Source organism: Megascapheus bottae, chromosome 5 (genome assembly GCF_031878675.1).
Source record: "Megascapheus bottae isolate mThoBot1 chromosome 5, mThoBot2.hap1, whole genome shotgun sequence".
NCBI classification, from domain to species: Eukaryota; Metazoa; Chordata; class Mammalia; order Rodentia; family Geomyidae; genus Megascapheus; species Megascapheus bottae.
In genome coordinates this window covers 33,747,357-33,774,157 of record NC_143513.1, presented here as the reverse complement: position 1 = coordinate 33,774,157, position 26,801 = coordinate 33,747,357, and the positions used below count along the sequence as shown (strand labels likewise).

At 36.8% G+C, this 26,801-nt stretch overlaps 1 protein-coding gene across 2 annotated transcripts in view; it reads right to left on the bottom strand.

Moving 5' to 3' along the window:
- Sema3a (semaphorin 3A) overlaps positions 1-26,801 on the bottom strand; it is a 415,318-nt gene that overhangs the window by 134,396 nt on the left and 254,121 nt on the right. For both annotated transcript variants that reach the window (XM_090332888.1, XM_090332889.1), the window contains 2 exons: positions 18,610-18,767; positions 13,947-14,009 (listed from right to left, as the gene is read on the bottom strand). In XM_090332888.1, coding sequence (XP_090189014.1) covers positions 13,947-14,009; positions 18,610-18,767 — 221 coding nt within the window. The remainder of the gene's footprint in view (positions 1-13,946; positions 14,010-18,609; positions 18,768-26,801) is intronic.

Genomic DNA, 26,801 nt, shown 5'->3' with positions numbered 1-26,801 from the left:
TAATATATGGCCTAGATATGTAAAAGGGGGGTGTTCCTGAACCTTTTCAGCTGCTATTATAAGGCCAAAGAGGCTCAGATCTTGCTTTAGTTGTCCAAAGGCTTGTCGTACGACGATGGGGTCAGAACAAGCCAACAAGATGTCATCCATATAATGAACAATATAAACAGAAGAAAATTTTTCACGAGTGGAAGAAATGGCTCTAGCTACAAAACTTTGACATAAAGTTGGGCTATTTTCCATGCCCTGTGGAAGCACAAGCCAGTGATATCGCTTCATGGGTTCTTTAAAATTAACAGAGGGGACGCTGAAGGCAAAGCGCTTACAGTCTTGAGGCGCCAGGGGTATAGTATAGAAACAATCCTTCAAATCTATAATAATCTTATAAGTATCCTTTGGGATTGCCATGGGTGAAGGCAAGCCAGGCTGTAGGGCTCCCATCAGTTCCATGGTGGCGTTCACTTTCCTCAAATCCTGTAACAGCCTCCATTTACCTGACTTTTTCTTTATAACAAAAATTGGAGAGTTCCATGGAGAGTTAGAAGGGGCCACATGTCCCAAGTCCAGCTGTTCCTGTACCAGCTGCTGTACTGCAATGATCTTTTCTAGTGAAAGAGGCCACTGTTCGACCCATACCGGTTCTTCAGAGAGCCAATTTATGGGATCAGCATGAGGGGCAGGACAAACTACAGCCCCCGTTAAAGAATACCCTAATCCTTGTCTCGTAGGGTGAGACTGGGGTTGGAGTGGCTCTAGCTCCCCCTGTGCTGCTCGGCCTAGTCCCCTAAAGGGGAGGAGGCCTTGATCAAGTAACTGCTTAGTGACCGCAGCACTAGGACTGAACATATACACTCCCATTTTTTCCATGATATCACGACCCCATAAATTAATTGGCAGATGATCCAGGACAAATGGCTGAAAACAGCCCAAAATCATGATAAGAGCTTACTTCCTTGTGTACTCAATTGTGCGGGTCCAAGGTCACTGACCCCACAGTCACGGTCACTGACCCCACAGTCAGTCCCCAACAGTTACCACCAAAAATTAGTCATCTTTATGACTGAAATGCCATCAAATTTTAATCATGTGATAAATTGACCATCAACTTTCATGTATGAGATCAGCTAGAATATCCATAAAAATTTCAATGTATATGTGATTTCTAGTCTTTGTAAGACAGCAGGTTTGATCATAGAGGCAACCATTTTAAAAAGCACTCAGTTCCTGGTATGGATTTTTTTTATATACATAGAAATGCCATACCCAGAACCCCTTTATTTTGTGGTTGTCTTTGGTCAGGTCACACCTGTACTTAGTGAATTTCACCATAGCCCAGGAGAGATGGCTGCATATATTTGAGTATTTTTAAATGGGTTTGGCATGCTGGCTTGAGATCTTAAGAACAATGCTCACAATACTAAACAATAAACATGCCTTCCCTTTGTTCCAGCAGGAGACACATTATTACCACTGCACAATTGTTTTCAAGAAAGCCTTTTGCTTTTGTGAAAGATACTCTTTTAACTGTATAAACATCCTTAAAAACTAGTTGACAAAGGCACTGCACTTGAGAAACAAATATTTTGGAAGGATTTTGAGATTTAATGAAACCTGATAAAGTGCTGAAGTTTCCTAAACTAGAATGTAATTATAAATATCTACTTTAAAAAAATACAGGCTTTAAGAGGCGGAAGATGGCGCCAAGACAATAGGGATGCTGCTCAGCTCTCTCTCACAAAAAGAGAGAACCATGGAGTCCCACCAGCCAATTACCTTAAGAAATCCACAACAACAACAAACTCAAAAAGCAACGGAGAAGGACTCAAACTGGAAAAGAAATCCAGATAATGCTCACATCCAACTTTCTCAAAGAATTCAGAACACGAGGACCCCTCTCCTACCCCTTGACGCCTGCTCTGAGTCTCGAAAAGTGGCCTCGAAAAGTGGCGGCAGAGGGCGCCGGGCCAGGCAGCCCCGACCTCTGCAGAAACCAGCACAGGACCAGGCCAGCGAGCCGCAGAAGCAGCAGAACCCAGACGCGGAACACAGGCAGCGGCTGAGATCCAAGGAGAGTGAAAGACTCCCCAACACCATGGAGCACCCACAGCCAAACACAGAGGCGTGAGTAGTGTAGTGGGTCCCCAAACCCATCGGGAAAGCAGAGCTGGTGCCAAACAATAGAACTTTACTCAGACCCCTCCACCCACCCGAGAAAGACCGGCAGGAGCAGGGGGGCAAGGAATTTAGAATACTGTCCTTTTTCCAACAGCCCCCTCCCCCAGGCCATTGACTGGAGACTGACAGGCAGGCTGTCACTAAGACCCAGCACCCCACCAAGGGAGGCAGAGGTGTCCCAGCCCCCACCCGCCCAACAGGTTCCTGTCCCAGGCCTCTGACTGGAGTCCACAGGTGGGCTACACTAAGACCCAGCACCCCACCAAGGGAGACGGAGCTGTCCCAACTCCCACCAGCCCAACAGGCTCCTCTCACAGGCCTCTGTCTGGAGACTGACAGGGGGGCAGACTAAGACCCAGCACCCCACCAGGGGAGGCAGAGGTGTCTCAGCTGCAACCCGCCCAACAGGTTAATCTCCCAGGCCACTGGGTCTGGAGAGTGGGGGGCGCTGGGACCCTGCCTTACAACAGCAGGTGGGGTGTGCAGGAAAATAGAAGCCAGCATCTGTCCCCCTCAGATCTTGAGCCAGGCAACCTCCAGCTGGGACTCCTGAGCAAGACAACACCCAGGGGCCCCCTGCAGTCACAGTCTCCTGGCCAAAGCTGCAGAAACACAGCAGGAAACTGAAGGGCCAACAAGCAGCCAGGCTCCCCTTCTGAGAATCAGAAAGGCTCAGCTCCACCCTTGGAGCCCACATCCTCCTCTGGGCCCCGCCCCTGGGAACAGATCGGACACCTGCTGGTCCTGCTGAGAGCCCCTGGAAAATCCCAAACCCCAGACCCTTGACTGGGGGCCACCCCTGGAAGCAGCAAAGGAAAACCAACCTTCTGCCCAGCAGGCTCAGACTGAAGCTAGCAGATGCATCCCATGGCCCACTGTGAGGTCACTGGTTGGGCTGAGACCTAGTCTTGCAGCAACACATAAGTTTTATCTGATACTTTCCAAACTTTGTACTGAAATACGCTACCTGCTTACCAACTTAGGTCAGTTATCCTTACGCTATACCTTTTCTACATTACTATAATAATCTTAAACCCCTACATTATTCCTCTTGTATCTCCCCTGTTCTCTCTCATACTGTTTTTCTATCTCTGGTCCTCTGTTCATCTTTCAATCCTTATAATGCATGGATCTACACTTGATGGCTATTGAGCAATACTGTATATCTAGGTGTTCAATTATACTCTAGGTCCAGAGGGACTTAAATACAATAGAGATTGGATTGAGAGGCTTATTGTTTTGGTTATAAATCGGTTATCAGTGGTTGTATTAGACTGGTCTGTTAGTGCACAAAAAGAAAGAGTGATAACACCAATCAAAACTTGTGAACATCTAGTGTCTGCCAGCTAAAGAGGTCTAGGTTGGTTATATCCGAAAAACTATAATCGTGTTTAGTATTAATCTTGCTCCCATTTTCAAATGGGCAGAACAAGAAACTCAAGAAAAATGTCAAATCAAGGAATAACATCCCCCACCCAATATAAACAGACAATGGAACAGTCATTGGCAAACCTACAGAAGAGTTTTCCAAGTGCTATACAAATGCAATTGATAAACATCATTAATGAAAAATGTGAAAATATAAAGAAAGAGATAAGGGAGGAAGCCATAGCTAAACAAAAAGAAACCATAAACAAGGTGATAAGTGAAAAAGGAGAAACCATAAAGGAGGCCATAATAAAGGTTTTTCAAAGAAAAATTGATGAATTCATAGAATCCACAAACAAAAAGGTGACCGAACTCTAGCAAATGTCCAAAGAAAATAAAGCTATTGAGCTAACCACTCAAATGGAAATAAAGGAGCTAAAGAAATCCATACATGATCTAAAAGAAGAGATGCAAGGCATCAAAAATGAGCAACTAAACCAAGGGAGATGAAGAATAAAGTAGATAGCTTTGATAGCAGGTTAGACAATGCAAAAGAGAAAATTTCCAGGGCTGAAGATAATTTAGTTGTTATAGAGAAAGAACAGAAAATGAGTCAATCCAAATTAGGAAATATGAGAGAGTGCTTCAGGAGATCCAAGATACAATTAGGAAGTCTAATTTAAGGCTAATTGGTATTGAGGAGGGTCTGGACAAAGAGGTCAATGGTATTGAAAATGTACTTCAGGAAATCATCTCAGAGAATTTCCCAAATATCCAGAAAGGCAGGCCCATCCAGATAGAAGAAGCTTTTAGAACTTCAAACAGACCGGACCAGAAGAGAACATCCCACCTCCACACTGCAATCAGAACTGGATCAATAGAGACCAAAGAAAGGATCCTAAAGGCAGCCAGGGAGAAGGGATCAATCACCTATAAAGGCAAACCAATCAGAATAACCCCAGATTTCTCAGCAGAGGCCATGCAAGCAAAAAGTGACTGGAAGCATATATGTCAGGCCCTTAAGTCAAATAACTACCAACCAAGAATACTGTACCCAGCTAAGCTCTCATTCATAACTGAGGGAACAATAAAAACATTCCATTCCAGGGAAAAGCTGCAACAATATGTAGCAACCAAACCAACACTACAAAAAATTCTCAAAGATGTTCTACACATAGAAAACCATCATAAATGCAATTCAGAGAAAGAAATGGCACCTAAAACTCGAAACATCTAAATACCACAAGAACTGTCAAGACACAGGCCCTAATGAAAGCTTTTAAAAATGGTAGGAACTAATAAGTATTGTTCAGTCTTAACTCTCAATATCAATGGACTTAACTCTCCAATTAAATGGCATAATCTGTCTAGTTGGATCAAAAAGCAAGATCCATTGTTCTGCTGTCTTCAAGAGACACATGTTACCCCAAAAACCAAACATTTTTTTTTAAGTGAGAGGTTGGAATAAACTCTATCAAGCTAACGGCCACCATAAACAGGCTGGAGTTGCCATCCTCATATCAGATAAAATAGACTTCAAACTAAAGTTAGTGAGAAAAGACAAAGAAGGTAATTACATACTACTAAAGGGATTTTTCCTCCAGGAAGACATAACGATCCTAAATATCTACACACCCAGTCCCGGAGCTCCGAACTTCATAAAGCAAACTTTAGTTTCACTGAAACCGTACATAGATCGAAACACAGTGATTGTTGGTGACTTTAACACACCACTCTCACCTATGGACAGATCAACAAGGCAAAAACTCAACAGAGAAACCTTAGAACTGAACAACTATATAGACCAACTAGATCTAACAGACATCTGCAGAATATTCCATCCAGCAACAACACAATATACATTTTTTTCAGCATCACATGGAACATTTTCCAAAATAGACCATATCTTAGGCCATAAAACAAACCTGGACAGATTCAGAAACACTGAAATTATTCCCTGCATGCTCTCAGACCACAAAGGCATCAAATTGGAACTAAACACATATCTTCACCAATGAAAACTCTGTAATTCAAGGAGATTGAACAACATATTGTTGAATTACCAATGGGTCATCGAAGAGATCAGAACAGAAATCCAACAGTTTATGAAAGTTAACAATAAGGAGCACACAAAACACCAGCTCCTTTGGGACACAGCATAGGCAGTTCTCAGTGGAAAATTTATAGCTCTGAGTCCCTATAACAACAAGTTGGAAATATCGCAAAGCAACAAGTTAATATGTCACCTTAATCTCCTGGAAAAAGAGCAACAAACCAACCCTAATCCCAGTAGAAGGAAGCAAATTATTAAAATCAAAGCAGAATTAAATGATTTGGAATCCAAAAAAACTATAGAAAAAATCAACAAAACAAGGAGTTGGTTCTTTGAAAGAATTAACAAAATTGACAAGCCCTTAGCAAATCTTACCAAAAAAAGAAGTGAGCATACCGAAATAAACAAATTCACAGACGAAAATGGAAATATCATGACAGAAATTACCAAGATCCAGAGTATCATGAGGGAATACTTCTTAAACCTTTACACCAACAAATTTGAGAATCTAAAAGAAATAGATGAATTCCTAGTGAATATTAACATACCCACACTGAATCAAGAAGACCTAATCCAACTAAACAGGCCTATTTCAAGCACTGAAATAAAAAATGGCAATACGAGACCTTCCACCTAAGAAAAGCCCTGGGCCAGATGGATTCACAGCTGAATTCTGTAAGGTCTTTAAAGCAGAGCTCACACCAATACTCCTTAAGCTCTTCAATGAAATTGAAAATGAAGGTTCTTTGCCAAACTCATTCTATGAAGCCAGTATAACCCTCATCCCCAAACCAGACAGAGATTTATCAAAGAAAGAGAACTATAGACCTATTTCTTTGATGAACATTGATGCAAAATTTCTCAACAAAATACTGGCCAACCGTCTAGCACAACTTATCAAAAAAAATTATAAACTATGATCAAACAGGATTCATCACAGGGAGGCAAAGCTGGTTCATCATACACAAATCAATTAATATAATTCAACACATCAACACTAGCAAGGACGAAAATCACATGATTGTCTCAATAGATGCGGAAAAGGCATTTGACAAGATCCAACACCCCTTTATGTTAAAAGCCCTGGAGAAACTAGGAATCCATGGAACATTCCTCAATATAATAAAGGTTGTGTATGACAAACCCACAGCTAGTATTACACTTAATGGCGAAAAGCTAAAGTCATTCACTCTAAAACCAGGAACAAGACAAGGATGCCCACTCTCTCCACTCATTAACATAGTATTAGAATTCCTAGTCAGTGCAATAAGACAAGAAGCAAGCATAAAGGGGATCCAAGTAGGGAGAGAGAGTAAAATTATCCCTCTTTGCTGATGACATGATTCTGGATTTAAAGAATCCTATAGACTCTACTCCCAAGCTCCTTGAGCTGATTCAAAACTTTGGAAGAGTAGCAGGCTATAAAATTAACCCTCAAAAATCAACTGTCTCCCTCTACGCCAACAGTGAGAGGAATGAGGCAACGATCAGGAAAGCAACGCCTTTCGCAATAGCCTCAAAGAAAATAAAGTACCTAGGAATTACCTTAACTAAGAATGTAAAGGACTTTTTTGACGAAAACTTTAAAACCCTGAAAAAGGAACTTAAAGCAGTACTAAGGAAATGGAAAATCCTCCAATGCTCCTGGATTGGAAGAATCAACACTGTGAAAATGACAATCTTGCCAAGGGCTACAAATTCAACGCAATACCCATCAATATCCCAATGTCATAATTTAAAGAAATAGAAGAGGCAATCCAAAATTTCATAGGGAATAATAAAAGACACCGTATAACAAAAGCACTTCTTAGAAGAAAGAACAGTGCAGGAGGAATTTCAATACCAAACTTTAGACTCTATTACAGAGCTATAATTATGAAAACAGTTTGATACTGGCACAAGAACAGGCCTGAAGACCAATTGAATAGAACTGAGGACCCAGATATTAAACCACAGACCTATGGCCACCTAATCTTCGACAAGGGACCCAAAAATATAGAATGGAAGAAAGATAGCCACTTCAACAAGTGGTGCTGGCAGAATTGGTTAAGCACATACAGAAAACTAAAGTTGGATCCTTCTTTGTCACCCTGCACTAGAATTAACTCAAAATGGATCAAAGACCTGGAGGTAAAAGCCAACACTCTGAAAACTTTACAAGAAGGAATAGGAGATACACTAGGCCTCCTTGGCACAGGTCGAAACTTTCTCAGTAATGACCAAGAATTACAACAAATCAGAGAAAGGCTGGATAAGTGAGACTGCATTAAACTGCAGAGCTTTTGTATGGCAAAGGACATAGCTAGTAAATTAATTAGGAAGCCTACAGAGTGGGAGAAGATCTTCACCAACCATACAGCGGTCAAAGGCCTCATTTCTAAAATATATCAACAGCTCAAAAAATTGAATCACTCCAAAACTAATCTCCAAAGTAACAACCATCCCATTAAAAGATGGGCCAAAGACTTAAAGAGAGTCTTTTCTGAAGAATAAACAAAAATGGCCTATAGACACATTGAAGAAACGCTCCACATCTCTGGTCATAAAAGAAATGCAAATCTAAACAACACTAAGATTCCACGTCACTCCAGTTAGAATGGCCAGGATCAAGAAAACTAATAACAACAGATGCTGGAGGGGATGTGGCCAAGAGGGATCACTACTACACTGTTGGTGAGAGTGCAAAGTTGTTCAACCACTATGGAAAGGAGTATGGCAGTGCCTCAAAAGACTAAACATAGAGCTCCCCTATGACCCAGCAATTCCACTACTTGGCATTTACCCAATCATCCAGAAACTAGGTCATACTAAATCCACTTGCACAACAATGTTCATTGCAGCACTATTTACCATAGCAAAGATATGGAACCAACCTAGATGTCCCTCAGTTGATGAGTGGATCAACAAGATGTGGTATTTGTATACAATGGAATTCTGTGCTGCTGACAGAAAGAATGACATTGCCCCATTTGTTAGGAAATGGAAAGACTTAGAAAAAAACATATTAAGTGAAGTAAACCAGACTCAAAGGAACTTAGGCTCAATGGTTTCCATCATTTGTCATAATCAGTAGAAACCTAGGGCTCGACTAGCAGAGATTTGCAATAGAGCAAAACCTTGATACATAAGGCCATATAATATGAAGCTAATTGAAAGGACCTGAGGATACTGAAAGAAAAGCCATAACGAATGATTGCTGTTGTTAAGATAGTACGTTATCTCTCATCTCTTTTGCTGTTCCTTGGTTATATCATATTGTTACAGTATCTCACTTTGTTATCTGATATATTGGATATATTTGTATTTGGTGATTTGAAATTGGATAGGGAAGGGGGAAAGCTAAGATGGGGGAGTGGGGGGGAGTAATGGAGACCAAGACATTTGAAAGGGTATCAATGTATGTGAATTAATGTACCTTCTATCTGGCAAGTATCATGTAACCCTTTTATTAATTACAATAAAAATATTTAAAAAATACAGGTTTTAAAATGCCTAAAATAAAACCCAAAACTTTAAGCACTGAAATGTAAATGAAAGTCAAGTGCTGACATGTACACGTTGGAATGTACAACTTAGCACACATGTGCAGCTTCAAGATCTTAGTTGCTTTACCTGGCAAAAAATATTGTTATTGAGCCCCTGAGATGTGAATCTTGAAAAATTTGAGAAATATATCCTAGTATACCATAAAAATGGAAAAAAATAGCTAAAGACAATAGTTAAATAAACCTTACAGAATTTCAAAAGTGTCCCAATATTCACGTGCAGGATATTGAACTTTGAAATACAACCAGAAAAGGAATATGAAGAGAATCTGCTTTTTTTGTTCCTCTCAGATGGTTAAAATTTTGATGTCCAATGATTTGAAAGTATTTAAAACACTCATACGGTTGCCATTTGGTTTTATTGAAATTTTGTACTAAGAGGGATGGTTTAGTAGGATACAACAGAGAACATTCATAGAGCTATTGATTTAAAACAGATTCTTTTAGCAGTTTAGCATGAATTCACTTTTCATTTGCAAAAGAGGGTCAAAAAAGTTTATCTATAGAAATTTTATTATGAATGAAGAAGTAGATTTTAAGTCCTACAAAAATATAAAACAGGAGAGCAAATAGTCACAGTCAGAATACGGATATCTGACCTTCTTCCTAATAGTGTTATACATAATGTATTTCTTAAAATAACTTCAGCAGCAACAATATACAAATCATTTACAACTTTTTATCTCTACTTCTAGAGTAACATCTAAGTATAGAACCTACATCAAGAAAATAAAGCTTATTAAAGAGGATATACTTTAAATGGTGTGAATACACTTATACAAAGGAAAGCATAAATTTAATGTCAAAAATGTCATTTGCAGAAAAGAATGGTGCGTGTGTGTGTGTGTGTGTGTGTGTGTGTATTGTGAGTGTGTGTGTGTTGGGCTACAGATTCCCTCTTCATCATAAAATTCATTCTTTTTTTTTTTTTTTTGCCAGTCCTGGGCTTGAGCTGAGGGCCTGAGCACTGTCCTTCGACTTTCTCAAGGCTAGAGATCTACCACTTGAGCCTCAGAACCACTTTCAGCTTTCTCCTATATATGTGGTACCGAGGAATTGAACCCAGGCCTTCGTGCATGCTAGGCAAGCACTCTACCACTAGGCCAAACTTCCGGCTCCATAAAATTCATTCTTTGTGAATAGTTGCTTAAATTCCAACTGCTGTTTCAATAAATAGGTTCATGCAAAACTGAGCAGAGTAATGATGGGGTATAGCAGGTAGAGGTTCCCAGATACGTGAGAGAATGAGGAGTTTCTTTTCTTTTCCTTCTTTGTTTATTGTTGGGTTAATGTATGGAGGTGTTACAGTTATATTCGTCAGGTAGTGTGTGCATTACTTCTTGCACATTGATACCACTTGTCATGTTTTTGTCCCCATTTCCTTCCTGCTAGCTCCTCCCAGTCATCTTATTTTCCTTCCTTTCCCTTCCTTATTTCATATAAACAGATACAGTAACAACATAAGATTAACCAAAAGGCCAAAAAAAGATTTACCATAGTACATAAAGAACAACAATCACAAAGATAAACCTCTTGTTTCTGTATCCTAGAAATCATTTCACTTAGTCTCATTCTATATGACTTTATGTGCATAGCTTTTTAGCTATTGTGATCCTCTCCTAGGGAAGTCTTAGATGTGTACTAATAATTACAAATGAGGAAAACCATTGAGCCTATGTTCCTTTGGGTCTGGCATACTTCACTTAATATGATTTTTTCCCGTCTATCCATTTCCTTAAAAAAGGGGTGATATTCTTTCTGATGGCAGCGTAGAATTCTAATGTGTATAAATACCAGTATTTACCGATCCAGTAATCAACTGAATATCATCTGGGTTGGTTCCATATTTTAGCTATGGTAAATAATGCTTCAATGAACATCATTGTGCTAATAAGTTTATGATGTCCTTTTTTCTGGAAATTTGGATAAATGCCCTGGAGTGGGATTGCTGGGTCATCGGGAAGCTCTGTGTTTAGTCTTTTGAGGATTCGCCATACTGCTTTCCGTAGTGGTTGAACGAGTTTGAACTCCCACCAGCAGTGTAGTAGCTATCCATTCTGGCCAAATCCCTAGAAGCGTCTGTTGTTATTAGATTTCTTTATCATGGCCATTCTAAACGGCGTGAGGTGGAATCTCACTGGAGTTGTTTTGATCTGCATTTCTTTTATGGCCCCCAAAATATTGAGCATTTCTTCATGTATATATAAGCAATTTTTATTTCCTGTTCAGAGAAGTCTCTCTTTAAGTCTTCATCCTACTTTTTAATAGGTTGGTTGTTTCTTTGAGGATTTGTTTTTGAGAGATTCAATTTTTTGAGCTGTAGGTCTATTTGAGATATGAAGCTCTAGAGGGTTTATTTTCTATATGAGATAGGAACTGAGTTCAATGCAATGGCATGTCCTTGCTTCCTAGGGACGCTGGAGGAATAGTCAAGGAAAATTCAGCAACAACAACAAAACCAATTTCCTGTACAAACTGAAGAATGACCACTTCTCAAGGCGAATTTGTCTAATTCTCCTGTGTTTGTACATCTGAATTGAATGAGAAGACACCATGTCTACAGACTAATTTGTTTAAAGTGCCTTCATATACAGATCTATCAGTAGGAAAAGGGAAAGGAGTATTTTAGAAAACAGAGGAAGAACATGAAGGGTGGTTGTTCATTTGCTTTGTATAAATGTTCAGAACAGTACTTGTTTTCATCACAGTTTTATCTTGGATTCTTGATGGCTGCAATATCCACTCAGGGTTGTTTCTTGTGGTTTCCAGGATCTCATGAGTTCTTTTAAGGGAAGTATTATCCACAAATCTAGCCAGCTACTAATTACTCAAATGGACTGCCTATGGGGTTATTTCAAAAAGTAGGTTCTCATTGAAAAAATAAACAAATAAAACACCTCTTTCTTCTTGAACTTTTTGTTCAAATTCAGTGTTTAAATTTCTTTCCTTCAGTTCATTCATAAGAAAATATTGCAAGACTTAACATGTTATATAATCCCTCTTCTGAAAATCAATACACAGAATAAAATAGATAAAAGTGGATCAACAAATGAAAGTCCTGAAATCACTAGAAACGGCAATCCTGTTTTTGGCTTTTCTTATACTGGCACAAAATGAATAACATATCCTTCCATTTATTAGAGGAGATACCATAATCATTAATCAGTTTATTTAATAAAATTAAGTCAATGAGTAGACATGCATAAAGTTCTTAACCTTTCTGAACATTGTTGTTTTAGTTATTCCTTTCCAAATAGTTCATGCATATCTGCTTGAGCCAGCATCAATTTTATAGGGCATTTCTATGTTATCAACTTTCACTTAACCAGAAAGAATATGGTATTCTTGAACTGGAAATCGTAGGATGATTATACTTGACATATTCCATTTTCTGCCCTAACTAACTCTAGACAAATTCCTCTGAATGGTCTTCCTAAGGAGCAGACAATTGATTTCTATATTGATTTAGACTTCCTTCAGCTTTATCAAAATTCCTGCCCACCAAAAAATACATAATGCTCTCAAATCAGTTTACCCAGGATTCTCCTCCTCTCTATCACTTTGTGTTAATAATGATCAATCTACTGATTTTCATATCTTGTATCTCATACGTTCCTTGTCTCTCCATCTCCATTTCTCCTTTACATTGGAAACCAATGTTGTCATAATCACACGGAACACCTCCCACTAATACTCCTCTGTGACGTCTGAATTAGGCCTGGATAATTTTTAACAAAATAAATAGTTTTCAAGAACGAATCTCTCATGTCTGTGACATGTGGACAAATCATGGAATTCCCCGTATTTTGTGTACTGCAATCTACCTGCCTTCAACTACAGTTAGCAGCACCTCCAGACAAACACATTACTTTCCCACCCAGCATTCAAATATCATTCTAGGTAGTTGCTTTTAGTAGACCAATTCTTCTGATTATGAATATACATCTTGATAGAGTATGTTTTAGGCAGCATATAGAATTAATATTGTTAATGCTGTATTTTACCTCAGGAAGAAAATGATTTCTACTATTTTTAGAGGTCACTTTATCTATTTTGATCTCTGTAATGCCCAGAATGATGTCAACCATATTCATTCTTAAGAAAGAAGGAGAAAGCATGAAGAAGGAAAGAAAGAAGGGAGGGCTAAAGATAGAAAAAGAATGGGCCATGAGTTTGGCCTAGTAGTAGAGTGCTTGCCTAACATGCACCAAGATCTGGGTTTGATTCCTCAGTACTATATACATAGAAAAAAATCTGGAAGTGGTGTTGAGGCTCAAGTTGTGGAGCTCTAGCCTTGAGAAAGTCAAAGGACAGTGCTTAGGCCCTGAGCTCAAGCCCAGGACTGGCCAAAAAAAAAAAAGAGAGAGAGAAAGAAGGTGGCAGGAAGGATAGAAGGGGTAGGAAAACTATAATGGAAAGAAAGAAATTGAATTTAATCATAATAACTTTGAAATAGGAACATTTCATATCTTTCTGGAGGAGTTAACTTATCTAAATCTAGTGCACAAAGAAGTTGTTATTTAAAGTAAGAATATATGCCACAAATTGTATTGTTTTAATTATCCTTTACTTATGTAAAGCTTCAATAGATTGGGTTTCTGCCTTATTAAAGAATACTGTATTGTTCATTACTTTCTTTACATTAAACTAAGAGTATTTCTAGCCTGGAACATTGTTATTTTGTTCCTCAAAAGTGATTACATCCACAAAGTTGGTTGTTTAAAAAAAAAACAACAACAACCATGAGCAAAGTAGATGACAGAGTAATATATTATTGAAGAATAATTGGGTAGATTTGTGCTTACCAAGATATCTTTTCCAGCCCATTTGCATTCATCTCTTCTAGTATAAGATACTGGCCATACAATCTAAGGACAAAGAAGTTAACATTAATTTTTGCCAATTTCATCTTCAAGAATTAAAATTGCCTGTTTTGTTCTCTCTTTTTTCTTCAGCCCTCCCTTCTTTAATCATTCACTGCCCTTCCTCCTTTCCTCCCTCCTTTCTTTCCTTCTTTCTTTCTTTTCTTTCTTCCTGAGGGAGTAAATATTTAACTGAAAGATTCTATTTTCTGAGAAGATAAAGGCAGAGATTAAGCCCCAAATGCACAGCTCTACAAAGAAAATTCATCCTCCTACTGTGAATAAAACTTAAATTAGTTGAATATTTGTTTACGTTTTCAATCTAATGTTTGAGTACATTCTTCCAAATGGTACTCTTGTGAATATGGCGGCAGCATTAGATAGGCCAAGATGTTACTTGTGCTTGGAGAGTTTGCCACATTTCCCCTCATAATAATAATTCAAATATTCTTAACTAAATCTTGACAAAATGTTGCCAATACCCTGAGTAATTCAAGTGAATGCAGTCTACATTGGATAAAATAATTTTTATAACATTATTCAGCATCTTTTTCTAGGAACAGTGCTTAGTTTCAGGGAGAAAATATCCACATCAAAAACAATCCACAGCCAGTGTCAGCCAGTCCATTATGTGTGCTGGAAAGCGTTTAGGTTTTTAATGACTAATTGTTATTCACATGAGAATCTTCATATAATTTAATACCAATGTTTATACAGTTGGGCAAAAGTTGTGATATTCAATCCAGGAAATTGAGGCCAAAATACATAATATCAATAAGCAAAAATTTGGGATATGTTAAAACAACATATAATACCTTGATAAATAATTTCAAGTCTACATCACAAATACAAAAGCTTAAGATTAACTGCATAGGTGCTCCTTTTTGTCATTAAACATTTTGAGTTTTATGTTTTCTTCTTTAACATTCATTTCTTTCTGAATAGGCACATGTGTCTAAACTAATACTTTCATATTTTACCATGCTTCACAAGCTTTTTTAACCAAGAAGTCACATAATAAAATCATTCAAGAATAGTAAATGCAATATCCCTGCAACTTACATTACTCTGACTGTGAAAATACTTTAGTGATTTCAAGACAGTCTCATCCCCTCTCTCCCCAGTTCTATCTCTGGGTTGACTGTGGATGCTTAGATTATCTGTTCTGCAAATTTAAGATACCATGACAATAATTATTCCCTCTAAAAGACAGGCTGATTTCCCATTGGTTTCCTAGCTCTTGTTTGTTGAATTTTTATGGATCTCATTATGTGGATTTCTATTCATGTCACATATTATATATAATACTGATGCAGTATTTTTTTCTCCTTTGCTCGCAAAAATTTCAATTAGCTAATGAAACCTAAATTTCTTACAGCTTCACATTGTTTCATAATCTATTTTTCACTTGTCCTTTATAATGATTTTGTGCTTTTGCCATACCAAGGCTTTTTCTCATATCTGTTTGTCTTTGGTATAGAGAAATCAAGTCCATAAACACCAAGCAAGCCTTCTATTGGTAAGTTGTACCCCCATCCCCTGCTCGTGTTTTTAATAATCTAGTGTTTTTCCAAACACCGTTTCTTCTAATCATAAAAATGTGTTTGGCCTCAGAGATGGCTTAGTACCTTATTTACCTTTAAGTTCCTATAATTTATTGTTTCTATTACCATGAAAATTCAAGAAGCATTATTTGTAATATATCAAAATAGCTCTTGTGGAATTTATTGTAATGGATCCTCAGCCAGGGGGCTGGTGGCTAAAACCTGTAATCCAAGCTACTCAGGAGGCTGAGATCTGAGGATCATTGTTGGAAGCCAGCCCAGGCAGAAAAGTCCCTGAGATTCTTTTCTCTGATAAATTACCCAGAACAAACTGGAAATGGCTTTGGAATGCTTCTAAACTGAAAGATTGCTAACTTTGAGCACAGAGTCTCAGGGACACATGGCCAATCATCTCTCTACACATGAATTTTACAAGGAGTTAAAAGCACTTTAATAAAAATAATTCGAATCAAGGTAATTTTGTAATAGTAAAATAACATCATCTTAGATTTCACATTCACTTTATAAAGAATGTCTCCTTTCAATAAGACAACATTTGCCTCATTTTCAACAGAGTCTGAAACCAATTATTGTGTTGATGATAATGAACTTTGAATTTAGGGTCCAACAGTTATTAGGCAAATATTCTATCACGAGCCTGCAGCTCGTTTTTATTTTAGTTATTCTTCACACAAGATCTGTCATTATTACTTAGGGTAAAAATCCTCCTTGGAATGAAGTCTTCCCACTTCCTGGTAGCTGTTATTATAGATGCACCTGGCATCTTAGTGAGGTGAGTGTCTTAAATCTTCCCTAGATTGTGGTAACTCAAGAGTTTTGTGAGCACTATGATTGGCTGCAGAAGACTTGACTGTGCTTGAAGTATGAGTGATACCAGTAGAAAACCCTGCTTATATATTTTTGTTTCTTTTTTTTTTTAGTTTTTTAATCCTATGTCTAAAGACAGAGATGTGTGAGTCTTTGGCCTTTTTCAACATTCCTGTCAAAAGAAAGTGTCCCTGTAAATATATAACTGAAGATCCCTTACTGAAACTATTTAAGTCCTTCCTGATTCTTTTTTTGCCATCTTCTTTGAATGTATATGTTAGTCAGTTTTCCTGTAACAGCCTTAAGGTTGCTCTGGACTAATCTGAAGTTTTAAAACAGGGATTGGGACTCATTTTCAGCAGATATTAATTAAATATCTCCTCCCCAAATACTAATTATTTAATTAACAATATACTGAGATATCACTGTATTGGAATCTCCTTCTATGCTGCTCCAGAATCACTGTGACCAGTGGATTGACACTAGATTGACTACCTTCTGCAATGTACAAACTACAATTTTCCGGATTGAAATCTCTCATGTATCTGGGATTACAGGTATTCCCCATCATGATGACTAGCACCTATGCAAAAGTAATTTTATAATTCCAAGAAAATGAATGAATAACAGTTTTCATAAACAGTAGATAATTTTATACTCATGGAGATCAACTGAAAAAGTTTAGAAATCAATGAACTTCAAAAATTAGAAGAATCCTGACTTTGTTACCTGTATATTTTATATACATTTATTTATTTATTTGAAATAGGAAAGGGAAGGAGAAAGACAGGATGAGGAGTATCAAGGTTTGAGAAAGAATGTGCCTATTACCTGATGAATATAACTGTAACCTCTCTACATGCTACCCTGACAATAAAAGATAAAAAATTGAAGAATAAGTATCATGGTGATTATTCAAGTGTCATATCTTTACTAATATGTCCTAAGCTCATAGACATTTTTTATTTCTAAATATGATAAGGTTTTATTGCTTAGATAATGAAAGAAAAAGATGAGTCTTATGTTTAATGCTACACCTATTGAACATATAAATCAACTTTGAATACAAATCTTTAGTTTTATGTCCAAAACAGTATTGTGCAACAATAACAAAGCATTGGCACAATTAGCCACTTTTTGAAGGTTATCATCCAACCTAATTTAGTTTATGAGTGGTTGAGGCATATTCTTTATCATCCTCAAAGTTAAGAAGCAAAATTAGAATGAAGCTTCCACAGGAATGTATGCTGAAAACCACTGTACCATGAGTCTCACTAAAATTATTGCAAAAGACTTTTGGGAAAAAGACTGGAAAACTAATTCAGAGAAAAAGCTTATGTTAAGGTTCAGCATGCATACTTAGTAACACAATTTCTACTACCTTTCAATCTGTGTTTGTTTCCCAATTTCTGTATAGCATATAAATAAAGAAAGAATGCGCATAATACTCTGTGAATACCCGTGACCACCTTTGCAAAACTTGAATATCTCAAAAATTAATATTCTATGTCAGAGTTTAGAAAATTGTGTTTAAAAGGCCAGGTAGGGTCAGGAGTGTAACCTAGTGGTAGAGTGCCCTGGGTTCAATTCCTTGGTATCACATATAAAGAAAAGGCCTGAAGTGATGCTGTGGCTCAAATGGCAAAACGCTTCCCTTGAGCAAAAGGTGTCCAAGGACAGTGCCCAGGCCCTGAGTTCAAACCCCAGGACTGCCAAAAATGAAAAGGCCAGTAATATGTTTTAAGCTTTCATGGACAGATGACCTTTTTCACAACTAATCAACTCTACTGTGGTAAGGAAAAGCTGACAGACTATATGTAAATATATATGTGCCTATATTCCAGTTAAATTTTATTCATAAACCAAGTAGTTTATCAGTTCATGTGGCTAATTGCTTGCTGAATTTTATACATGATAACAAGAAAATGAGAGGCAACAATTTATGAACACACATAAACATAAGTAGCATATGAACTCAGTTGTGACATTTCTTTAATAGTTTAGGTATTTGTGTTTATGTGAGAAAAATAGGTAATTATGGAAAGATATACTAAAGTGACTATTTTTCTCATTATTATCATTGACATGCTGTGATTTCATTCTTTTATTTGCATCTGAAATGAAAAGTAGTTCACTTAAAAAGTCATTAGTAAATTGTCTGTCCAGGTGTTAAATAACTAGTGAATTCTATCAAACACAAGAAATATGGAGCAGATATGTTAGAATAAACATACCTTTTGAAAATCCTTGATATTAACCAGGTTGAATGAAAATATATGGTCCTTTGCTCCAACATACAGCCTACTTCGTTCTTCATCCAAAAGGAAAGTGTGGTAATTGGAGCTGTTGGCCAGGCCATGGAAAGTGATCACATTGTTGGATTCCAACATTTCTGCAAAGAAACAAAACAAGACACTGGGTATTAACGTGTAGTTCTACTTGAGCAGAAACTATTGGTACATGATCATTCTGACCACTGAATGGAATGCTCTTGTTAATAAGGAGAGTTTGTTCCATAGCACAGAAAGATAAGTAGGAATCAAACTTTTACACTTCACTAAATGGGAGCTATCTACATTCATTTGCTGATTTCAAATGCAAGATGTGCACAACCAAAGACCAATGGGGGAGCCATATCATCTACACATGCTGCCTTAGAGTAATCTATTCACGTAGCAATAGATTAGAATGGTCAATTCTATGTATCAAAGTCTTTAACATTATGTTTTTTTAAATATCATTCAGTTTTTTCTTTATTTTTTAACTTTTTAAAATATTTTTATTGTAATTAATAAAAGGGTTACATGATATTTGCCAGATAGAAGGTGCATTAATTCACATACATTGATACCCTTTCACATGTCTTGGTACCCATTACCCTCTCCCCCAAGCCCCCCCACTTGTCTTGGTTCCCCCCCCCTCCTTATCAAATTTCAAATAACCAAATACAAATAAATTCAATATATCAGATAACAAAGTGAGATACTGTAACAATATGAGATACCCAAGGGACAGCAAAGGAGATGAGAGATAATATAGTACATTAAGGACAACAATCATTCGTTATATGGCTTTTGTTTCAATATCCTGGAGGTCTTTTCAATTAGCTTCATACTGTATGGGCTTATGTATCAAGATTTTGCTCTATTGCAGATCTCTGCTAGTAGAGCCCAAGGTTTCTACTAATTATGACAAATGAGGGAAACCATTGAGCCTAAGTTCCTTTGAGTCTGGCTTACTTCACTTAATATGATTTTTTCTAAGTCTTTCCATTTTCTAACAAATGGGGCATTGCCGTTCTTTCTGACAGCAGCATAGAATTCCATTGTGTACAAATACCACAACTTGTAACTTTTAAGCCATAGTTTCAAGGTAGTAAGTGTTAACAAGGCACTCTAACTATAAGGGGATTGAAATAGGTTGCCTCTACAGAGCGAGAAGATGTATCATTGGATAGATTCAAGGAGATCTATTTATCAAACGGAAGATGTCATCCTCCATTCATATTCTTAAAAATGATACCCTAGAACTAGGAAAATTCAACTAGATATCCAAGGCAATTTAAAAATAATGAAATAAAGAAAAGCTGAACCAAACCAATCCAAAAAGATAAAACAAATGCTAGTTCCTGGAAATTAAGTCACTAAAATTTCAAAAAACCCAAAACCTAAAAAGGTCTTATACAAGATACACGAGTGGATTTTCATTGGAACAATTCAGAAGATGCATGAAACAGCTTTGAACATCAAGTAGAAGAAAGCATAGGAAAAGAACTACCACCAGGTGTGAGGATTGCCCTGTAACAAATTAGAGTAGGACATCATTGGAGTTCTTGTCTCTTAGGTATGTATACTAGGCCAAGTCACTTGAACACCTGAGCCTTAGCGCTATAGAAGATGGGACTTATCATGTATTTTACATGAGTTACTGTAAAAGGAAAAATAGACCATATTCTAGAGTCTAGAACAACAGTTTGCATAGTAAACAAAGAATTAAAGACTGCCTCTTTGTATAAGTACAGGTTAAATGTAAACATGTTTGAACTTTTTGATCAGATAGAGGAAATTAGGATCCAGATGGAGTACATTGAAAACAGTTGTATACATTTTTAAATTTATTTTCAAAAGAGTAGTTTCTGTCATTTTTTTATTGCTCTGATAAATCCAGGTAAAAAATTATTTAAAGTAGCAAGTATTTTCTTTGGCTTACAGTTTTAGAGGTTTCAGGCAACAATTCTGCTCCTTTTAAGGTTTGCGGCAAAAAGGCAGAAACAACATGGAGAAGTGCAACAAGAGAAGAAAATTGTTCACCTCAAAACAGATAGGAAGCAGAAAAAGACTACAAAAAAGGGCAATTGTAAAGATAATTCCTTCAAAGCCATGCAATCAGTGGTGTCTTTGTAAAAATTCATTTAGTTTGGGCTTTCTTACTTTGAGACATAACCAGACACTCCACCACATGAGCTATACTCGCAGCTATCTTCTCAAATTTGGAAGATAAATAAGTATTCTGGTTTTACATGGTTTACAAATCATGTAATAATTTAATGAACATAATAATTACCTCCCAGTGTTACAACTATCACCATTATTACTATGATGTAATATGAGACAATGTAGACAATAAGCATAAGAGTACATGTGCTTGTTAGAACAGAATCAAAGCCTTTTGTTCATTATTGTTATTAAGTAGTTGTTGAAAGAAGTTACAATTCTATAGATCAGGATACAATGCACATAATTTCAAGCAGTAGTGTCATCACCTATAGATTACATTCTCTTCTGACAAACTTTTATGAAGTACTTTTATAAAACTCAAATTTTTGAATTTGACATTTATATATTTAGTCTAATGATACATAGTATAATAAAAATAATCATAGATCTATTCTGTAACTAAACTATCAGCAAAGTAATGATGGGAAAACATAATTATTTATCATGAGTTAGTTCTAATGCTATTTATCAATTCATTTATAGATATATATATGTTCCTTTCCTTCCTGTATTCTTTAATGTAGATGATTTTTGAAAAACAAGAAAAGAAAGGACATACAAGCTCTCAGAACCATCACTATCATTACACTTCTTAAGATGTTTAAATTTATTTTATAAACTAATGTTCTTAAACATTCTTGTCAATACCATGGAACATAAATGGGAAAATTTACATCATCATTATACAAGATGATTCACTTCTGCAAAATACAATTATATATCTCCTGTGGTATTCTGATTATCTCTGCAATAAACAGAGAATTAAAGAGATAATCACATTTCAGTGACCAGGTCAAATGCCCAAAAAGGTGGCAAAATGAGCACTCATTATAGTATGCAGGAATGCTCACAAGTAGATTTTGATACCAGAATGAAGACTCCTATATACTTGACCTTCAACTTCAAGCAAGAGTCATTCTGTACTTTATTATTGATAGCTGTTTCTCTCTCTCTCTCTCTCTCTCTCTCTCTCTCTCTCTCTCTCTCTCTCTCTCTCTTTTTCTGTCTCTCTTACACACACACACACACACACACACACACATCTCTCAACTTTTATGGCATGAAAGTTAATAGGACAAGTGGTGAGACTCAAATGAATTGCCTGCATTCATTGATGTCTTTAGGCTTGTTTCCTTTTCCCATGATTTGAACTTTGTCCTTTTCATACAACAAACATCCAGTTTAATCCAGTCATAGACTAAGTCTATAATATGCCAAAACATTTTGACTAAATGATAAGCACAAGTAGATATTTGTAAATATTGGAAAGTCTTGTAAATTTCAGTAACTTTTACATACTATATTTTTATTCTTTCTAGATCCCTCTTTTTTCATCTCTTTTTCTCTCTCATCTTTTTTCAGGTTCCAAAAAATTTCAAAGCAGAGCTCACAAGTTTTGTTTGAAAACAAAGTACTGTTTATTGTCATTATATCATTTCATACAAAACAGCACACAAGAAGAACATTTTATTTTTCTACAAAAATAGAAAGGGTGGGTTCAAAAAAATGAAGGAAAAATTTAGAGGTGGATAAAATTGCGTAATGAGAAAAGTCACATTATTTTCATCTTAATTTGTTCACTCATTAAGCACTAGTTTTAAAACTACTACTCAGACTGGTTACAGTTGCTCTGGCTTAAGCAGAGAGAAGTAAATGAACAGTTCAAAATCAGCTAAGGAAAAGCACACACACACACACACACACACACACACACACACACACACAAGAATCAGAATCAACAGAAAAAGCTGGGTGTGGTGACATGCCTTTCTGTTGGGCTGGTGGCAGGAAGAGTGAACTGGGGACTTAAGGCCCAGGTTGCTAGGGAGGGAGAAGGGGAAAGGGAGAATGGAAAGGAGAGAGGACAGAAGAATTGAGAGAAATTCTATCTGAAAAGAGTAAAAAGGGCTAGTCCTTGTCTAGCATGCATAGAAAAAAAAAATCTACAGACTTGCTGAGGTAGAGCTCTAACCTTGATAGAGCCCAAGGTTAGTGTTCAGGTCTTGAGTTCAAGCCCCAACACTGGCAAAACAAACAAACAAACAAACAAATAAAGAGCTAAAAGGGTTGGAAGCATACTTAGCATGATTGTCATAATAGAATGCCTTCTGTTTGAAGCTAGCATGGGCAAAACAAAACAACAATAACTTAGAAGTTCATGAGATGCCATTTCCGAAATAACCAGCAAAAAAGGGTGATTTTCCAAGAAAAGGACCACAATTGCTCAATAGCTATGTACATATGACCATTTTAAGATGAGGCCTAAGCAAAATGAACTCCAGGATATGGAAACAAGAGGCTTTTCTTTGTGGTTGTTGTTTTAATGTACTATGTGAAGTTATTTCTTTTTTCTTCCACCACCATCCCACCATGGTTTATTCACTGTTGTCACTGCATGTGATTTTGTACCTGGTGTCCTGTGTATATGTTTGTTTGACTTAGGGAAGGGGAGAGGAACAGCAAGATGGTGAGACAATGAATGAACCAATATATCAGCCATATGCAGAAGACAATATGATAGAAATGAACTCTACATCTTGGGGAAGTAGGAGGGGAGAGGAAAAGTTAGAGGAAAACATGAGAGGGGTAACAATGTCCAATAAAAACTTTACTCGTTACCTTACACATGCAACTATAACCCCTTTGTGCATCACCTTAACAGTATAATTAAATATAAAAGAAACTAAAAGGCTGATGGTGCAGCTCAAGTTGTAGAGTATCAGCCATGCAAACAAAGCTGAGCAAACTTGACGTTCTGAATTTGACAAAGGTGTGTTTCTATTTTTCTATGTTTTCTGTTCTTTCTGCTTCCTTCATACTGTCTGTCAGAAGTGTCGTTCTTTTTAGAAAATATTAAGAATATTAAAAACTTATTTAAAATTTGATTATTTCTCATTATCATATAACCATGGGGTTAATTAGAATCTTAAATATTTATATAGTTTTGTTCTGTATCAGTCATTTTGAACAACAGTAAGTATGTGAGCAATCTCATCTAAAACTATAGCTTTAATCATTAGATTCTGGTATATGCCAAACGTGTTTCTTCTAAGACAGCCTTCCTCTAAAGACCAAATAAAGGATTTCTAAAAACTTGTATTTAGATAGTGCACAGCATCACCATGTCTGCATGACAAACAGAACTCACTGAATTTTCTTCTTTCCATTATTGACATCATCAGTTTTCCATGTCCTTTAACATGGTAATGAATTTCCATTATCCATAGAAATGCATGCAATCTAAAGCCTCTGCCTCATCCACAGATCCAATTAATCATCCTACTTTGGCTTAGCACAATAATTTGGCCTGTGTTTTCTTTTGATTACCTAGCCAATGTCTTCGCTGAGTGTAATTCCTCAGTGACACTCTTTTAACAGAACATCATCTACAGACTTACATCAATGAGCACGTGATGTAATTTCTCCACAGAAACCTTTCCATAGGCCATTTTCTTCTTACTTCTCTGATCTCATGGGAAGGATAATGGAATGAAAACAGGTGACAGAAAGAAAAGCTCTACCTTAACCAAAGAGAGGAAAAAAACCAAAGGAATATCACATGAGAACATGAGAAATACAGTGAGTCTTCAAAGATTGTGCTATCAGATGATGAAGTCTTGTAGAAAATGCTGTATATTTCAAGTAAGAGAGCATTAGAACAAAGGTTAAAAGTCATAAATGTTTTGCTTATTAAAATGTTAAGCTCTCAAAATCTTTGAGTCTAATATTGTTAGAAAAAAGTATGTATCACATTCATTTTCCATAGATTTTTTTAGGGGTTAGCTCACTGGGCTTGAACTCAGGGTCTGGGAGTTGTTCCTGACCTCTTCTGCACAAGGCGAGTGCCCTACTTCTTTGAGCCACAGTTCTATTTTCAGTTTTTCAGTGTTTTTTCAGATAAGAATCCCCTACGAACTTTCCTGCCTCTGGCTGGCTTCGAACCCTGATCCTCAGATCTCAGTGAGTAGCTTAGGCATAAGCCACCAGTGCCTAGCTCATGATTATTTTTCAATACAGGTTATCATAAAGGCAACATAAAGTGAAGGCAGAAATGAATCCCAGAGTATTTCACAAGAGATTTCTAATGAAGTTTCATGTGAAACACATCAATAACCACAGCATAGGAAATATACACCTAAGATTTTGTTACTTATCTTCAAATCAAAGGAATACAAACAGGCTATGAGGTCCTCCAGATGACATAAGAGGGAGATAATTTGAATAAACAGCATATGCAAAAGAATTGGCATTGGGAACAAAGGGATAATTGTGGTTGCCAAAATTTTGAAGTACTTAATAAAGAAAATTCAAAGTAGATGAGATTTATTAATGAGATTTTATACATTAAAGCTCAGTTGGGAAATGAAATGTTAAAAACGATATACTTAAACCTACAATTTGAAAGATGTTCACTGTCTTCCCATAAAAGCTCATTGCATAGAAGTAATAGCTGCGGTATAATGAATACAGGAAGATTACATTGAAATCATGGAGAGTATTGAACCATACACAGAGCTGATATTAGGTGGGCCTCACATCATACAAAAAACTGTCTATCCAAGAAACAGAACAATCTGTACATAGACCCAAGTGACAAAATATGATGCAATAATTTTCTAACTAGATACTTATCTTCAGTAAGAGAAGCATTATCAGACATTTATCATATTAATAAGGAAAGTTACTCAGGTGGAAGGGAACATAAATCAAAAGATTATGGAAATTTTATCACTTGTCTCTTTGCCTACCTAGAGATATTCAATATTTATGTCATTTGGACTCGGTATAATTTCCACATTCATTTTTATTGTTATTCTTTAACCAAAGGAAGAAATTTTGTGTGGTGTGTGCATATGTTCACTTACACATACAAAGCATGAACATATATTTACACACACAGGATCATTTACAAGTAACTCAACATTTGTTATTTATAGTCCAGCAGATTACAGTGCTCTTTATCCTTTGGTTCCAGTGGCTTACCCCTGAACTCATGGCTACTTTGGAAGATGAGATTCAGAGGATCACCATTCTAGTCCAGGTATGATAGAAAAACATCCTCAAGACTCCCTCCATCTAAAATATCCAGCAAAATTACAGCTTGTGGGGATGCCTCAAGTGGATAGAGTGCCAGCCATGCAAGCACAAGGCCTTAATTCTCACCAGAACACGAATCTCTTTCCCTTATTCCCATAATATTCTCCACCTTCCCCACTTACCTGTCCAGGCGATTAGATTCATGCTTTAAGAATATGATCTAGTTTCTACTATGAAGGCAATGTGTCACACATTGTCCCAACGCCCCAGACTTCCTCTACTTCTTTAGCTGTAATTTTGTTAAAATATGTTGTTTTTCCTTATTTTGCATATGAGTTGCCTTAGAAACTGTTCCTGACATATTATACTTCATGTAAATGCATGTTCCTCAAATAAATAGTACTTGAAAAAATTTTCTTAAAGTGTAACAAAAACTCAGATGTAATAGCAAACATATAGGGAAAAGAATCTGAGAAAATTGTATGCTAAGCTATATACCATCTTTTCTAATACATGAAACTTTAAGTTCAAATAGCTCACCAATAATATCAGGACATGAATAGATAGAGCCAAGGGGAAAGGGATAGATTAATGAATGGGGGAAAGAGAGAGAATGCAGTCAAGAACTGCTTATATATTCCACAAAGTTAAAAAATGTATGGGAAACAATAAGCAATGTGAGTTAAAATGGGGCCAGGAGTTTGGCCTAGTGGTAGAGTTCTTGCCTCGCATGCATGTAGATCCGGGTTCATTTCCTCGGCATTGACATACATAGAAAAATCTGATAGTGGTTCTGTAGCTCAAGTTGCAGAGCCTTGAGAAAACCCAAAGAGAGTGCTCAGGCCTGAGTTCAAGCCAGGACTGGCAAAACAAAACAAAACAAAAAATCGGGG